Genomic DNA, 19,315 nt, shown 5'->3' with positions numbered 1-19,315 from the left:
ATAATATCCTTCACAATAGCCACAAGTAGTGTAAAATGTCTTGGTATTACTCTTACCAAGCAAATGTAAGAGCTGTTGAACAAGAACTTCAAATCCATGAAAAAAGAAATTGAAGAAGACTTCAGAAGATGGAAAGATCTCCCATGCTCATGGATAGGTAGGAGTATCATAGTGAAAATGGCCATCTTACCATCAGCAACCTACAGATTCAATACAATCCCCTTCAAATTTCTACCACAACTCTTCACAAACATGGAAAAAACAATTATCAACTTCATATTAAAAAACAAAACAAACAAACAAAAAAACCAGGATAGCCAAAAACAAATTCCCAATAATAAAATAACTTACATGGGAATTACAATTCCTGACCTCAAACTGTACTACAAAGCAATAATGAGAAAAAATGTATAGTACTAGTACATTAGACAAAACATTTGACTCAGTGGAATAGAATTGAAGACACAGAAGTAAACTGCTAAACCTATGGACCCTTGATATTTGACAAAGAAGCCAAAAACCTACAGTAGAAAAGAGAAAGCATCTTCAATAAATGATGCTTGTCTAACTGGCAGTGGACATGTAGAAAATGAAAATAAATCTATATTTGTCATCTTGCACAAAACTCAAGTCCAAGTGGATCAAGGACCTAGACATAAAATCAGACACACTTAATCTAATAAAAGAGAAAGTGGAAAAGAGCCTCGAACTCATTGGAATAAGGGAAATTTTTGTGAACAGAACATCAATGGCTCAGGTTCTAAACCAACAATTGATAAATGAGACCTCATGAAACTGAAATGCTTCTGTATAGCAAAGAACACCATCAATATGACAAATTGACAACTTACAGATTAGGAGAAAAATCTTCATTAGAAGATCTAACAGAGAACTAATAGCATATAAAGAACTCAAGAATTCAAAAAGAAAATCCCAAATAACCCATTTAAAAAATTGGGTACAGCTTTTTGCTGCAGCATACTTCTAGTTGGTCTGCTCCCATGAAGACACCATATTCTGATCCATCCTAGAGGAACCACTGCACTCTGAGCAATGAGTAAGAACCCTCCTCCACAACTGTATGCCCCAGAGCTGCAGCTGGGAGCCTAGGGCACTCAGGACACATCACCCACCAAAACCCTGCCCTCAGGAATACCAATCCCCTTCTGCCTCTCCCTTGGTCCTTTTGGCTGGGGCAGATTTGAGGCTGGTCTAGCCCTGTGGAGATTCAATAATCTGACCCATCCTAGAGGAACCACTGCAGTCAGAGCAGAGGGTAAGAACCCTCCCCCAAACCAGAAGCCCCAGAGCTTCACCTAGAGGACTCCCTACCCAGGACCCATCAACCACCAAGACACTGTCCTCCTGAAAAATAATCCCCTTCTGCCCCCTCTGCTTGATCCTTGTTGCTGATTCCTAGTTGCTCTTGACCATTGAAGATGCCATATCTTGATCCATCCTAGAGGAAACACTATACTCAGAGCACTAGAGAATCCACCACACTCAGAGCAGTTGAGGATATGGACTCTCAGGAACACTTACATGCCCAAGATTATAGATCTGCACCCAATCCCAAAACACTCAGAGGAAGCTGGGCTCCCAGGAGCTGTAGCACTCCCATGATCATAGGATTTCACAATCCCAGAGGCTTGACTCCCAAGAGCTCTTCCACCCAACAGCTCAGAATCACAGGATCACAGAGAAAGCTGGACTCTGAGGAGTTCTGACACAACCAAGATAACAAGACAGACAGGTTCCAGTCAGAGACAGTGAGTGAAGGTAGCGCTAGAAATAACCAGATGGCAAAAGGCAAGTGCAAGAACATAAGCAACAGAAACCAAGGTTACTTGGCATCATCAGAACCTAGTTCTCCCACCATAATTAGTCAGGAATACCCCCATGACACCAGAAAACCAAGATTCAGATTTAAAATCACTTCTCATGATGATAATAGAAGACTTTAAGAAGGACATGAATAAATTCCTCAAGGAAATACATGAGAACACTATTAAATAGGTAGAAGCCCTTAATGGGAAAACACAAAAATTCCTTAAATAATTACAAAAAAACATAACCACACAGGTAAAGGAATTGAAAAAAAAACATTCAGGACATAAAAATAGAAGTAGAAACAATAAGGAAATCACAAAGGGAGACTACCCAGGAGACATAAAACCTAAGAAAGAGATTAGGAGCCATAGACACAAGCATCACCAACAGAATACAAGAGATAGAAGACAGAGTCTAAGGTGCAGAAGATACCATAGGAAACATTGACACAACTGTCAAAGAAAACACAAAATATGAAAGCTCCTAACCCAAAATATCCAGGAAATCCAGAACACAACTAGAAGACCAAACCTAAGGATAATAGGTATAGAAGAAAGCAAAGATTCCCAACTTAACGGGCCAGTAAATATCTTCAACAAAATTATAGAAGACTTCCGTAATCTAAAGAAGGAAATGCCTGTGAACATATGAGAAGCCTACAGAACTCAAAATAGACTAGATCAGAAGAGAAATTCCCCCCACCACACAATAATCAAAACACCAAATGCACAAAATAAACAAAGAATATTTAAAGTAGTAAGGGAAACTGGTCAAGTAACTAATAGAGGCAAACCTATCAGAATTACAGCAGACTTCTCACCAGGGACTATAAAATCCAGAAGAACCTGGACAGATGTCATACAGACCCAAAAAGAACACAAATGCCAGTCCAGGATACTATACCCAGCAAAATTCTCAATTACTATAAATGGAGAAGCCAAGATTTTGCATGACAAAACCAAATTTACACGATATCTTTCCACAAATTCAGCCCTAAAAATGATAATAAAGGGAAACCATCAACACAAAGAGGGAAATTATACCCTAGAAAAAGCAAGAAAGTAATCTTATTCCAACAAACCCAAAAGAAGATAGTCACACAAACATAAATCTACCTCTAATAACAAAAATAACAGGAATAGTCACTTTTCCTTAATATATCATAACATCAATGGACTCCATTCCCCAATTAAAAAACATGGACTAAGACTGTATGCATAAAAAGGACCCAAAATTTTGCTACATACAGGAAATGCACCTCAGTGACAAAGACAGACACTACCTCAGAATAAATGGTTGGAAAAAAATTTTCAAAGCAAATGGTCCCAAGAAACTAGCTGAAGTAGCCATTCTAATATCAAATAAAATTGACTTTGAACCAGACGTTATCAACAAAGAGAAAGATGGACACCTCATACTCATCAAAAAAAAAAAAAAATCAACCAAGATGAAATCTCAATCCTGAACATATCTGCTCCAAATGGTAGGGCACCCACATTTATACAAGTATCTTTCTAAAGTGCAAAGCACACATTGGACCTCACACAATAATAGTAGGGGATTTCAGCACCCCACTCTCAGCAAGGACAAATAATAGAAAAAGAAAATAAACAGAGACACAGGGAAACAAAGAGAAGTTATAAACCAAATGGATTTAGCAAATATTTATACAACATTTCATCCCAAAACAAAAGAATATAGATTTTTCTCACCACCTCATGATACCTTCTCCAAAATTGACCCTATCATTGGTCACAAAACAGGCCACAACAAATACAAGAAAACTGAAATAATCCCATACATACTATCAGATCACCACATACTAAGGATGGTCTTTAATAAAGATAAAAAAAAATTGGAAAGCCTACATACATGCTCTACTCAACAATAACTTGATCTGCGAAGAAATAAAAAAAGAAATTAAAGACTATTTAGAATTTAATAAAAAGGAGGACACATCATATCATAACTTGTGGGACTCCATGAAAGCAGTAATAAGAAAAAAACTCATAGCTCTAAGTGCTTACAAAAAAAAAAAAAAAAAAAAAAAAAAACCTGGAGAAGCATTCACTAACAATTTGACAGCACACCTGAAAGCTTTAGAACAAAAAGAAGCTAATATTCCCAAGAGGAATAGACAGCAGGAAATAATCAAACTCAGATCTGAAATCAACCAAGTAGAAACAAAAACAACAATACAAAATATCAACAAAACCAAGAGCTGGTCCTTTGAGAAAATCAACAAGATAGATAAACCCTTAGCCAGACTAAACAAAGGTCACAGAGACCGTATCCAAATTAACACAATCAGAACTGAAAAGGGAGACATAACAACAGAAACTGAGGAAATTAAAAAATTCATCAGATCCTACTACACAAGCCTATACTCAACCAAACTGGAAAATCTGGATGAAATGGACAATTTTCTAGACAGATACCAGGTACCAAAGTTAAATGAGGAGCAGATAAACCATCTAAACATCCCATAGCACCTAAAGAAATAGAAGCAGTCATTAAAAGCCTCCCCACCAAAAAAAGTCCAGGACTGAACAGTTTTAGTGCAGAATTCTATCAGACATTCCAGGAAGACCTAATACCAATTCTCTTCAAACTATTCCACAGAATAGAAACAGAAGGAACAATGCCCAATTCGTTCTATGAAGCTACAATTACGCTCATACCTAAAACTCACAAAGACCCAACAAAGAAAGAGAACTACAGACCAATCTCTCTTATGAATATTGATGCAAAAATACTCAATAAAATTATCACAAACCAAATCCAACAACACATCAAAACAATTATCCATCATGATCAAGTAGGCTTTATCCCAGGAATGTAGGGATGGTTCAATATTTGAAAATCCATCCATGTAATCCACTACATAAATAAACTCGAAGAAAAAAAAAACACATGATCATCTCACTAGATGCTGAGAAAGCATTTGACAAAATTCAACATCCCTTCATGTTAAAAGTCTTGGAAAGATCAGGAATTCAAGGCCCATACCTAAACATAGTAAAAGCAATATACAGCAAGCCAGTAGCCAACGTCAAACTAAATGGAGAGAAACTGGAAACAATCTCACTAAGATCAGGGACTAGACAAGGCTATCCACTCTCACACTACCTATTCAATATAGTACTGGAAGTCATAGCTAGAGCAATTAGACAACAAAAGGAAGTCAAAGGGATACAAATACGAAAGGAAGAAGTTAAAATTTCACTATTTGCAGATGATATGCTAGTATACTTGAGTGACCCTAAAATTTCAACCAGAGAACTCCTAAACCTAATAAACAACTCCAGCAAAGTGGCTGGATACAAAATCAACTCAAATAAATCAATAGCCTTCCTCTATTCTAAGGATAAACAGGCTGAGAAAGAAATTAGGGAAATGACAGCATTCACAATAGTCACAAATAATATAAAATATCTTGGAGTGAATCTAACCAAGCAAGTGAAAGATCTATATGACAAGAACTTCAAGTCTCTGAAGAAAGAAATTGAAGAAGATCTCAGAAGATGGAAAGATTTCCTATGCTCCTGGACTGGCAGGATCAACTTAGTAAAAATGGCCATCTTGCCTAAAGCAATCTACAGGTTCAATGCAATCCCCATTAAAATTCCAAATCAATCCTTCATAGAGATAGAAAGAGCAATTTGCAAACTCATTTGGAATAACAAAAAACCCAGGATATCGAGAACCATTCTCAACAATAAAATAACTTCTGGGGGAATCACCATCCCTGACCTCAAACTGTACTACAGAGCAGTAGTGATAAAAAAAAAAAAAAAAAAAAACCTACATGGTATTGGTACAGAAACAGGCAAGAAGATCAATGGAAAAGAATTGAAGATCCAGAAATGAACCCACACATCTATGTTCACTTGATCTTTGACAAAGAAGCTAAAACCATCCAGTGGAAAAAAGACAGCATCTTCAACAAATGGTGCTGGATCAACTGGAGGTCAGCATGTAGAACAATTCAAATCAATCCATTCTTATTCCCTTGTAAAAAGCTCAAGTCCAAGTGGATAAAGGACCTTCACATAAAACTAGATACACTGAAATTAATAGAAGAGAAGGTGGGGAAGACCCTCGAATACCTAGGCACAGGGGGAAAGTTCCTGGACAGAACACCAATGGCTTATGCTCTAAGATCAAGAATTGACAAATGGGACCTCATCAAATTGCAACGCTTCTGTAAGGCAAAAGATACTAGCAATAAGACAAAACAGCAACCAACAGATTTGGAAAAGATCATTACCAATCCTAGATCCGATAGAGGGCTAATATCCATTATATACAAAGAACTCAAGAAATTAGATTCCAGACAACCAATTAACCCTATTAAAAAATGGGGTACAGAGCTAAACAAAGTATTCTCAACTGAGGAAATTCAAATGTCTGAGAAGCACCTTAAGAAATGCTCAACATCCTTAGTCATTAGTCTGGTGTGTCCGCAGAAAATTGGACATAGCACTACCTGAGGACCCAGCTATACCACTCCTGGGCATATACCCAGAAGATGCTCCAACATATAACAAGAACATATGCTCCACTATGTTCATAGCAGCCTTATTTATAATAGCCAGAAGCTGGAAAGAACCCGATGTCCTTCAACAGAGGAATAGATTTAAAAAAAAAATGTGGTACATTTACACAATGGATTACTACTCAGCTATTAAAAATAATGAATTTAAGAAATTCTTAGGTAAATGGATGGAACTAGAAAATATCATCCTGAGTGAGGTAACACAATCACAAAAGAACACACATGGTATTTACTCACTGATAAGCAGATGTTAGCCCAAAAGCTTGAAATAGCCAAGATTCAACTAACTGACCACATGAAGCTCATGAAGAAGGAATACCAAATGTGGATGCCTCGGTCCTTCTTGGAGGGAGTGACAGAATGCTCAAGAGAGCAAATAAGGTGACAAAGTGTGGGACAGAAAGTCAAGGAGGGGCCATCGGGAGACCACTCTACCTTGATCCCATCCCATGTGCAGTCACCAAAGATAGACGCCTATATGGATGTCAGAAAGTGCATGCTAACAGGACCCTGATGCAGCTGTCTCCTGGAAGATCTGCCAGAGTCTGACATATCCAGAGGAGGATGCTCGCAGCTACTCATTGATCTGATCAAGGGCTCCCAATGAAGAAGTTAGAGGACTGAAGGAGCTGAAAGGATTGGTGGCCCCAAGAGGAGAGCAACAGAGCCAGACAACCAGAGCTCCCCAAGGTCTAAACCACCAACCCCCGGGAGCACAAAGGGAGGCACCCATGATTTCAGCTGTATACTTAGGGGAGGATGGCTTTATCGGGCATGGCTGGGAGAGGGGATCCCTGGTCCCATGAAGGCTGAACACCAAGCAGGGAAGAATTCGAGGGTGCGGAAGGGGAGTGAGGGATAGGTGGGGGCACACCCTTGTGGAGGCAGGAGGGGGGAACGGGATGGGGGTTCCTGGGTGGTGGGGGGAATGGGGTGAGGGGATAAAATCTGAAATTTATTTTAAAAAAATAATAAAAAAAAAGAAAAGAAACAGGAAAATCACAACCTCATAGAAGCACAAGGAGGGGGAATGGGATAAGGGGTTCCTGGGTGGTGGTGGGAATTGGGTAAGGGGATAAAATTTGAAATGTAAATATTATATCCAATTAAAAAGGGGGGGAAGTTGTTAGAACCAACATCTTTAATAAAATGTCAACCCTCTTTAAAAAAAGAAACTATCTTGATACTAAAACTTGTCTTGAGAATTAAGACAAGAATACACAGAATATTGCAGAATACACAGCCTTGGTGTATCTACTCATCAAGCAAGCTGAGCTGACCTGCTCAAACCTCTGATGTCCTGGAATTCCATCTGGATGCAGTGAAGACACAGTGTCAGAGGCTTATCAATTTACTCTCCCCACCCCACCCCCACCTTCTAATATCTCAAAGCACGTAATCAGCTTGAAGAAGTTAATGAAGACTCAGTGCCCCTATTCCCTGGGCTTGGGGACTAAGGTGGTTAATATTGGGCTGTCTTTCTCGGGAAAAGTAGTGGTTTTGTTGGAACAGGGAGGATTAGCTAGGATTTATTGCACAGATATAACCTATTGGTAGAAATATGTATAATTGTTTTTTAAAATGAAGTTATACTTTCTTAAATGGTACAAAATTTACTTTGATTTCAAGTTTGGGGTTTTCATTGGTACGGGCTTCTTATTGATACAAAAGTGAGATGAATATTCATACTCTCATGGGCAATGTGCTTGTATAACACATTTAGGAATACAAGTCTTAGACCCAGTCTTTAACTTTTTTTAACTGATTTGAGATGGTTAGCCTGTTAGTAAAGGGACCATAGCAAAATCATGGCTTTGAGTTTATGGTTAGGGTGTTTTCTATATTTTATTTAGAAATAGCTGAGAGGAGTAAATGGACAACAGTCCAGATTACCTTACATGGATAGTTGGTTTTCAAAACATCAGAAGTCCACAGAATTGACATTACAAACATTTCTATATTAATGTTCATTTTGATTAGAGACCTGTCTGCTCCTGACAGCATCCTGTCTTGGATTCGAAGAAGAAATTGAGCATCTCTGGAGTTACTCCACTTGTGCGGAGACAGCCATTAGGCAAGAATTGCCTCTTTCCATCTACAGACAAATTACTGTCCAGAAAAGGACACACTTGCAGAATAGTCAACTGATTATATCTGCCTAGACAGAGTAATCAGCCCTTAATAATTCTGCATCACTAAGGTCTGTCAGATGATCCTGGGCCAGAAGACTGAAGATTTGATGCTCCAACGTTCTGTAGCTTAGGGAGTGTCCAGGTGTTCAGAGGTCTCTATAAATTGGCTAAGTTTTAGAAGCTGTGCTTTGTGCTTCCCATAATTTCAGTTAACTTAGTCATTCTGGATTTCTGACAGGGTTGAAAACTTATAGTCTCATAGCCAATCCTGGCAATTTACTTTGAGAGAAAAGATCTGAGTGGATGGTTTTCAGCTGACATTCTTCTAAAGCCAAGAAAAAAAGCCAGGTTCAGAACTAAGTGTTTTAGTTAGGAGAGATGACAGAGGTTCTGGTTAGTCAACAAAATGATATACTGGGTATTAGGACTATCTTGTAACTCACTGGTGCAAATAGGCATAATTATGCTCTAATTGTATTTTGAGATAGAAGTTTTATTTTAACAGGAAGGATGATATGTAGGAAGAGCTAAGGTGGGTGGAGTACCAAGAGGACGAGAAGGATTAAGGAGAGAAGAAGAAGGAGAGGAGAGGCTAGGTGATGAGAGAGAGAAAGAAAGAGAAAGGGGGGGGACATGGAGGCAGATGTTCACGTGTCTCCACCAGTCAAAGATATTTGATATATATCTAGGTTGGGTATTGGGTTACACCTCTGATTGAGCATTACCAAACTTATAAAGCCTTTGATTAGCATTTTTAAAAAATTGTATAAAAGCAAAAGGAAAAGGGGGGCATGGGATAGGGGTTTTCTAGGGAGGGGAAATGGGGAAAGGGGATGGCATCTGAAGTGTAAATAAAATATCCAATAAAAAATGTTTAAAAGAAAACAGAAGAAAAGCAAAATGAAACAGCAGCCAAATGAAAAGTAGAGGAGAATTCTACACTGGAAACGCAAGTAGTGTTAACTTTCAAGTCCCTGCCTGCTTCAAGTGCCAGGTTTTCAACTGTATCCAAGGATGTTTAGAAAATTGTGTTATATTCAAGATACACATAACGGTTAAGGATAGGTAGTACTACCAGTGAACAGCTCCAATACATTCTGAGCGATTGGTTTGGTCTATTCAGAAGCAATCATTTCTGTTTAAAAATCATCTCAACAGGGTTATTTACTAATATAAGTTTAAAAGGTATTTCCATATTAGTTCCCCATAGAGGCTGTGATAAAGTATTAGGATCCTGTTAGGGCACTCAATAAAAGGAAAATTTCCTATCACAATTTGTAATACACCAGGTTGAAGTGGAAACTTAAGGGTTCTTTGGGAAGACAATTGTGTTGGGTGGTGTTTTGCTAAGGCAAACATGTGAAAGAGCATTTTGCTGAAGAGACACAGGTGAAGGGATGCTCTGCTAAAGCAAGCACATGAAAGGACGTGTGACGAAGGATTCTTCACTAATGACAGACATGTATTGGTCCACCTTACGTTGCATAGTTGAGCTCCATTTGTTGAGACTCCATAGAAAGAAATGTACCAAAAAACTTTTGGCAGTGTGTTGCAGTTTCTTGATGCTTTTGTGGACTCAGGATGATTGGCAGGGTGATGTCAGCTGAGACATTCTCATGTGCTGAGGCAAGACATGTGCTGAGGCAAGACCAGTGAAGAACATGTGATGTTTGGAGGAATTATAAAAAAAGACTTGATAGACAGTGATGGGGGCTTGATCTTGGCTTGCATGCATAGCTAAAAACTTGTTGGCCTCCCATCTTCATGTTGTTTCTTAATGACTTTTAACATTAATACATGAATACAAGACTGCATGAATTTTTAACAATCTTGAAGTAGTTCATAATTAAACATCAAGTGATTCAAAAAATGAGAGAGAGAAAGATGGCATAGAATAAAGGAACATGAGCAACTGAGCAACAAATATAGTCTGGAAATATATAAAATACAAGACAAAACATATATAAAGCCCTAAAAGCAGTGAGATTATATATATATATACATATATATTGCTTACAGTTTTATGTATTTTATTTCATATATTTTATCTCACATACAGCTTTCACATGGAAAAGAAATAAATGAAAAATAGTTGAAAATTTGTAGAAAAAGACCTAATAGCGTGAACTGATCTTGATGGTTATAGCCTGTAATTCTATCTACTTTGGAGGCTGAGACAGGATGATCGGAAGTTGCTTTCAGTACTGTGTATAAAATTATAATATCATGTCAGAGCTGTCCTTCTTTAGGGTTTATGAATAAACTTGGTATCATTACCTGGAATGCACCTTTCCAGGTAATGCCTGTGCATTTCCCGGGCAGAGAAAGAAGGCCTTAGGGTCCTTGCTGACAGGGCAGTCCACAGAGGAGATAAGGAATCAGCAAGGAGAGGGAGAAGTGAGTCAGGCTGTGATGTTGAAGGTATCTTACTGTTCTGACATGCTAGCAATCAGACAGATTTTTCATCACTGACTAATAGCTAGATGCTAAGGTATACAGGTTTCACAGAACAAAGAGAGACTAATATTAAAGACAGATCATGTGATTGATTTCACTTCATGTCCAGAGTTATAATTTCAGTCACAATTAGAAAATATAAACAGAATATATTTTTATCAAGCCTATACCTCACATTTAAGAATTTAATATATTTGCCCTCCAAAGTAGAGATGTTTATTATATGATAGCCTGCTATAAATGTTTGCAGTATAAAATCACTTCAGTGAAACAGAAAATATCTGAATCAATCTTTTTGTGAATAACAAACACTAATAGTTAACTGTTTAATATATAACTTTTGGCTATTGGTCCATGTGTGTTATATTTTGGGGACTTTCTGTATTATGATTTATTTTGTGTCTTTTTCTGAAAAAGAATGTCTGAGCCTTTTTGGTAAATCCTAAAATTAACTTTATTTGACCCCTATTTCAAAGTTGTTCTTACTGTCTGGGAGACCATTAAGCACATATCAAACTCAAATAGTAAAACTGGTACATGGTAAACAAAACAATTTAGAAACTCTGAAGGCAGGAGAAAGGATCATATATTCATGGACTTCTTTTATTAAACCTGTAGATTTATCAGAAAATGTAGTGTAAAGATAGAGAAGTCATGCACGGCACACCCCTGGAAGGATAAAATTCAGTAAAATAAGATAGATTGACTACAATGTGTGCTTCAAAAGTTGTGGCATAGGTGGTTAAATATATCATGAAGAGCATCAATCTCGTGTTCCAAACACTTATCTAATTCTTTTTGAATACTCAAAACATAAGTAACATTATTTGCTAAATGATTAACAAAAGCAGCTGTTGTAACTTCTTGTGTCAAAGCAATTGCAGAAGCAGTGGTGCTAGCAATTAATGTAATTAAAGCTTATGCCAGCAATAATCAAGCCCACTACCCCTTTGCATCTGCTTAAAGCCCGACTCACTTCTTCCAATACTTTAATGTTTTTCAGAATACCAAGATCCTGTAATACTCATGGGCAATAATACAAAAGTTAGTTGATAGCCCACCATAACAGACATGCCAGATACATACACTAACACAATTAGAAAGTGTACAATCAATGCAATTTACAATAAATACTGTGGAAGAAATAAAAGTAATTTTAACATGACCAATTAAAAGAGCCTTAACACATGCACTAAAACTTGTCTGAAATCCAAATCCTGTACTAACTTTATCTATTCTTAACATCATAGAGAGCTACAGTTAACTTCCAAATATGTCTCTGGAAATGTGATAACCAGTTTTCCAAATGAAGACTGTTATTTCCAATATTGAATTGATTTCTAGACCAGTACATGATTGAGTCAGAATAACTGGTTATATTAAAGAAAATAGTTCAGTCATTATACCTTCTCTTTTTGATTCTCTGTCCCACAAGGTATTAAAGCTTGAAGCAAGGCAGCTTGTCCAATCTTGGATATAGGCAAACAAAGGTGGGTCAGGAACATATGTCCAATATAGCTTCCCAGTCACCACTGTCAGGGCATTCAGCAAGCTAAGAGGTCAGCATCATTCTTTGTCTCAGCATCAGCATGCCTCACCAATCACTCTGGCAGCCACCATGCTCCTTTAGCATCCTACAGAAAAAAAAAACACAAATATTCTCTCTTCTGTATATTAAACACCTGATCTGGATCATGGCATATGCCTGTAAGTGGATCCTTCCATTTCACCTAGGCATAAGTATGCCTACTTGTAGGATGCCATAGACACTCAGCAGAGAGTTCCTTGGCATGCAAGTTTTAAAATTTTTAAAATAAAAAGAACATGATTTAAATAAATTTGTGGTATATGGGGATATAACTCCTCCTTTTTTATTTTATGAAGATATTGTTTTAAAATTCCACAATACCTGCTTCTTAATACCTTATCCTTGATGTTTACAAGGAATCCCAGTAATATGGGTAATATCAAATTTTTGACAAAACATGACAAATGCTTGACTGTAATAGCCATTTTCATTATTTGTTTAATCTGATTTGGAACCACCAGCATAGAAAAACAATGTAGGCAATAACTAGTTACATTTTTTAGTTGCTTCTCCTGTTAAAGCAGTTGCAACTAGAAAGCCTGAAAAGGTGTCAATAGTCATATGTACATATTTTAATTTTCCAAAATTAGAAATATTAGTAACACCCATTTGCCATAGTTGATTAGGTATAAATCCTCGAGGATTAACACCATTATGTGGTACAGGAACAAATTAAGGACAATGTGGACAAGTCTTTACAATTGACTTGCACATTCTCTAGAAATAGTATATTGTTGTCTGAAGGTATTACTATTTTTTTTATGTAAAGAATGAAATTGTTGGCTAATTGTTCCTGTGTAAGCACTATAATCTGCCTGATATACAAATCTCTTGTGGTATTGTTCTAAGGGTTCTTGGCAATCTAGTATGAGCTCTTAAATGTCCTATAAATTAAGGAACAGTGCATTCTCTTAAACTGAGATGTATTTGCATAAATAATTTCAAAATGAGAATTAGCAGTATCTAAGAAGGAACAGTTTCAAGTAATTGTAAACCATAAGCAATATATTGGCTATATCAGTATATAAATTGAAAACTTGATTTTTCATCATTTCAAAAACAGTGGCTACAGCACGTATTTCAATTACTTGTGCTGAAGTGGGGGAAAACTCAAAGACAATGAACATGTGATCTAGTTATATATGCTGTTTTTCCATGAGATGAACCATACAATAAGCACACTATGGGCTGCATGCATATGCTTACAGGAAATAAAAAAGCATGTATAGAGAATTGTAACAACTTGTCTTTTGAATAATGATTATCAATTTTGTCTGAAAAGTTTGCACACACATTAGGCCAAATTATTAGTATTTTGTAATAGCTAATTTAACTGCTGTTTAGAATAAAGAATAAATATTTCATCAGGTTTCTTTCCAAAATATTTTTTAAATTCTATCTTACAATTCTGTATTAACACAACAGCTTAATAATAGGGTTTTAAAACTTTACTTGGAGATGAGGAAATATGAATCCACATTAATGGTCCCTCTTGCCAAAGGACTGCTGTGAAACAGCCATCAATCAGTCTGTATAATGTATCTGTTGTTGGCTAATAGTGTTCTCTTCATCCCTCATTAGTTAATTGTTGAGGGGAATTAGGATTTACATCCCTCTCAAGAATATCAAATAGAGATTTATGTTCTTCTGTGGTAAGCTTAAAATGACGTCTCAGCCAATTACTATCTCATAACTCCTTTTAAGAGTGGCTTTTACAGACAACAAGCCCCTGCCAGGGCTTCTCCAGGTGTACTAGACTCCTAACTACAGGTGCAGGGGTCCAAAGGCCAATTGAAACTGCTTTTTATTTTTACTTTTTCTTCTTTTTTTTCGTGAAACTAGTTAAAAACTTAACAACCAGCAGATAAAGTTTCAACCATTATCATGAAACACAGAACATTCAAGCAACAAAATGAAAACACAGACATAACACAAACATGGACAGATTAGTGCACCAAAGACAGACAATAAACAGAGAGGAAAGAGGACTAGATCCCACGAAAGAGACCCAGGTATCCTACCTAAGGGATCCCAAACTAAGCGTTTCTCCAGTAGGATCCAGAGAGGAGACAGAATGTGTCCTGACCTCTGCCTGTTCCTAGGAGAGCTCTGAGACAGCTTACATTCATTTTCCTTCTCTCTCTCCAAAGCATCAACAGATAGTAGGGCGAAGACTGCTTTTCTCAAACTCATGTCTAAGGTCTAAACTACCTCTCTTCAGGGTCCAAAGACTAAAAGCGTCTATGACAATTACCTCCGCTTCTCTAGATTTTAGCGTAACTCTCAACACATACACAAAACACCTTTTATCATTACCTTGTTCTTCTACAAGGTTTATCACCACTGACCCAAATCTTCTTTACTTAACTTCATGTGTGCTTCCATTTCCCACGATGTCCTTCACTGTACCCCGCTACTGAAGCTCCAACTTTAAGGCGCCATCAGACCAAGCCAGCTCAGTCAGTCAACAGGTTCTCCAGCTCAGGAGTGAGGATTAAAAGAGAAAAAAGAGGATTAGAGAACATTGTAGCATGACCCCAGCCAAATCTGAGATTGAAGACGGGTTTATTTTCTCTCAATTTGCTTTTAAACCATTTTAACTACATGCAAGCATTTAGGTCAGTTCTAGGTTGAGGAACCAGCAATACATTAAATGTAAATAGTCTAGGAACAACCAAGGCAATAAGCAAAGTCTGTGATCACCCCCTTGATCACTGTTTCTAAGAACTTGTCAGGATAACCACAATATCTGAGCCTATGTCCTTGTCCTAGTGCACAGTCATATTCATGCCTGAGGTCTACTTCTTTATTCTAGTCTAAGATTTAGATTCCTGACTACAATTACTTCCCTGTTTTAGCCTAAAATTAGATTCCTGCCATAACTTACTTCCCTGTCATGGCCCAATGTCAGATTCCTGCCTAAAGCCCATTTCCCTGTCCTTGGCTAATGTCATAATCTTGCCAAGTGGCCACAAAAGCTCTCCATATCCATGAGCCCCTTGCATAGTCCCTATCCTTTAAGATTATAAGGAACCCCAATAATATGGGTAATCATACTTGCATGCAATTAAAATGGTATAAAACCTGATTGGGAAAAGATAAAAAATAACGAAAAATGAGACAAAATTGAAAAGAAATGAGAAAGAGAATAAGATTGTTGAAAATTCTAATTATCTAAATGCATGTGAAAATAACTTTCAGAAAAGTATTCAGAATCATGAAACAATGTCATTCATTTATTTAGTCTTTGATATTAGAGTCCGGAATCTCACTGTTTAGCCCTGTTTGGCCTGTAACTTAATGTAGATTATCTGGTTGGCTGTGAACTCATAGAGATTAACCTGGCTCTACACATACACACACAAACACACACACACAAACACACACACACACACACACACAGAGAGATAGAGAGAGAGATACATCTCTCTCTTTTTCTATTTCTCTCTCTCTCTCTCTCTCTCTCTCTCTCTCTCTCTCTCTCTCTCTCTTCTTGTGAATGAATAACTTAACACGAAATGGAAGTATTTTCTATGTCCTCCAATATAGAACAATAATTTGTAAGTGACTGACAATATGTCTGTCTGATGAAGTGAATTTTTCACTTTCTCACATGACCTACAAAGAAAACTATCTTCCTACAGGACCTTTGTTCAGGTGAAACCTAAATGTGGCTGTATCCAATTCAGAATCAAAAGTACAGTGATGGGCTCAGGGAAGTCCTCCAGTGCTCAGGCTGTCCTCAATACAGACTTGAGATGAAAATCCAGGGATCTGCCATTCCAGCATCTACTCTACAGAAACTCAACATCGGGGTTATTTACATTTATTTTTGTTTGTTTGTTTGTTTTTTCTCAGTGTTCATTTTGATACATGGAAGTATCAAAGTTAGAGCCAGCCTCTTGGTTTTACGTGGACTGAAATAGTTGTGTATCTAATGTTTAGTATTTTTGTGAAAATTTGCCCATTGCTTCCCTGCTAGAGTTTCTCCAGGTTTCTTAACCTTGAACAAAGGAAAATTAGTCTCATATAGTCTCTTCATATTTATTTATTTATTTAATCATAGTTAAAGAGATGATTATAGCTAATTAGCTACCTCTCAAAATTTCTCTGTATTTCTCATTTAAAAAGAAATTAATCTTGATTCAGGAAATTGAGAGAGGGGTCAATCATATACACCAGAATAACTATGATGCATATTTTACTGATTAGTTAATGTTCATATTGTATTATTAGCCCTCACATGCATATTACCTATTAAAGAGGAAGGAAGAACTAGCTAATGTTGTTACTCCTCTCAAATTTTGTTAGGCCATGTATGTTCATGCCTATGGTAAAGATGACTAAACTGATGTTGGCATAATAAAGGAAAGGTAGATAAATCAATAGGTCCTTGGTGCCTATAGATAAATGTATCCTGTGGAAGAAGAGTGAGACAGAAAATGCAAAGAAATTCTGCTGTGTTTAAAGGCTCATTCCCCTTAGTGAGTGCTTCCTGAGACTGAAATGATATTCACACACAATCTTCATATACAGTGATAATGTAGTACAATTTACAATCTTTGCAGTCAATTTTATAATATTTATAATTACTAGCATTTTTTAAACAACATCTTAAAATTGTCAGAGTGTCATGCATGAGCTACAAAAATGCTGAATGGCAAAAAAAATAATGTTGACAAAATGGGTTTTGTATTCAAATAGTAAGTGCATGAATATTGCCATGTTCATTTATTTGCATAAAATCAAATGATGAATACATATTTTCTCAGTACAGATATTTTGATAAATCATGATTTTCATAAGATTATTGGGTTCTGGGTAGTTTGTAATGAGTGACTCACTCACTATCTTTAGGCTGGAACCTAGCTGATTCAAAAGTTTCTAAAGACGTGTTACTAAGGAATTACTAAGTATAAATTCAGATTTTTGCTGCCTTATGTAAAGAATAAACATTTCATGTGATTTACCTAATACTCATGTTAACAAATTAACATATGTATATAAGAAGAAAATGAGCAAAACAATGCAAATAAATATATCTTCATTTGCTTCTCAGCACAAGAGATCAATATTTCCTCCATGAAAATTTGCAATGCCTCTAGGCTCATGTGTAAGGCGTATAACACCTGGATGGAAGTCAGTTCTCTTTAGGGAAATACAAGACTTTTATGATGAAAAGAATGAAATCATTAGCAAGGTTTAATGGCTTGCTTGGTATGAGAACTGTAAGTAGTTTAAGGGAACATGATATGAAGCTTTGTTTATTGAATATGCAGAACATTTTAGCAGCATGTTTTAATGACTCTTAAGTAATGACAATAGAAGTTGAAGCTTCCAAGTGAAGATGAATGGTGTTCTACACATCACATTTATAGTCATCCTAAGTGTGGAATTTATAATGGGCAACTTTGGCAATGGATTCATAGCAGTGGTGAACATCATGGACTTGGTCAAGGGAAGAAAGATCTCTTCAGTGGATCCAATCCTCACTGCTCTGGCCATCTCCAGAATTGCACTGCTGTGGTTAGTATCAGTGAGTTGGTGGCTAGATATGCTCTACCCAGGACAATGGATGACAGAGAGAATTGTTAGGATAATACTCAGTGTAGCAACAACTTTCAACCAGATTAGTCTCTGGTTGGCTACAAGTCTCAGCATCTTTTGTTTTGTCAAGGTAGCAAATTTTTCCAACACTATTTTCTTTTATTTAAAGGTCAGAGTTAAAAAAGTAATGACAGGGACATTGATAATGTCTTTGCTTCTATTGTGCTTAAATATTGTAGTTATTAATACACCTGATAACACTTTAATGACTGGATACAAGGTAAATATGTCTAAAAGCTTGGTCTTGAATAAACAGCTTTCTATGCTGTTTCCCTTTGCCAACACTGCATTTGTGTTCATACCATTTACTGTGTCACTGGTCACATTTCTCCTGCTATTCTTCTCCCTTTGGAAACATCAGAGGAAGATGCAACACAGTGCCCAAGGATGCAGAGATGCCAGCACCAAGGCCCACATCAGAGCCTTGCAGACATTGACTGCTTCCATCTTAATGTATTCTATTTTCTTTCTGTTCCTAGTTATCAAAGTCTGGGATTCTCTGCTTCTGGAGAGAATGCTGGGGCTTTTTATCAAACAGGCTGTTAGAATTGCTTTTCCCTCGGTGCACTCCTGGGTCCTGATTCTAGGCAATGCTAAATTGAGAAAGGCTTCTCTCTCTGTACTCCTGTGGCTGAGGTGCAGGCACAAAGATGGGAACTCTAGAGTGCACAGACCTTGGGTTCATTTATGTGAATCATTTTGCATATCTTAGAGAAAAATGGATTACAAGAAATTCTTGAACTTATAAATTTTCAGTTCTGAATTATACAAAGACTGTTATTTCTTCAACTTACAAGATAGTTGTTTGAATAAGTGATATCTAAAATTTTTTACTTTCTGAAGCACATATAAATTATGTTTGTTAATATATAATTACAAAACTTTTAAAAGTGCAGATTATTTCAATGCAAGAAATAATTGTAACAAACATTCATTTTATAACAGTTAATTCCTTTTAAATATATCAGAATAAGAAATCTAAATGCAGGATACATATTTACACATATACTTTAACACAGAATTTTATAATTTTACAAACTGCTCTGGTTGGTATTTTTTACAACTAGTTACAACATGGATCATCTTGAAAGAAGAAATTCAATTGAGAAAATAAATCCATTTAATTGTGTAGTCAGCAAGTCT

General features: G+C 36.7%; 1 protein-coding gene across 1 annotated transcript; it reads left to right on the top strand.

Moving 5' to 3' along the window:
* The first annotated feature begins 17,912 nt into the window (after positions 1–17,912).
* On the top strand, positions 17,913–18,884 carry LOC117715776 (taste receptor type 2 member 116-like). The gene has a single exon (XM_034512626.1). The coding sequence runs from the start codon at positions 17,913–17,915 to the stop codon at positions 18,882–18,884; it is 972 nt and encodes a 323-aa protein (XP_034368517.1).
* Positions 18,885–19,315: the final 431 nt, after the last annotated feature.

Source organism: Arvicanthis niloticus, chromosome 9, assembly GCF_011762505.2.
Source record: "Arvicanthis niloticus isolate mArvNil1 chromosome 9, mArvNil1.pat.X, whole genome shotgun sequence".
In the NCBI taxonomy this organism is placed as follows: Eukaryota; Metazoa; Chordata; class Mammalia; order Rodentia; family Muridae; genus Arvicanthis; species Arvicanthis niloticus.
Note: the sequence above shows the minus strand (reverse complement) of the source record. Positions and strands in the feature narration are given on the sequence as shown.

Excerpts from the sequence above, each read along its gene's own strand:
- LOC117715776 (XM_034512626.1), top strand. The coding sequence starts at position 17,913 with ATGAATGGTGTTCTACACATCACATTTATAGTCATCCTAAGTGTGGAA.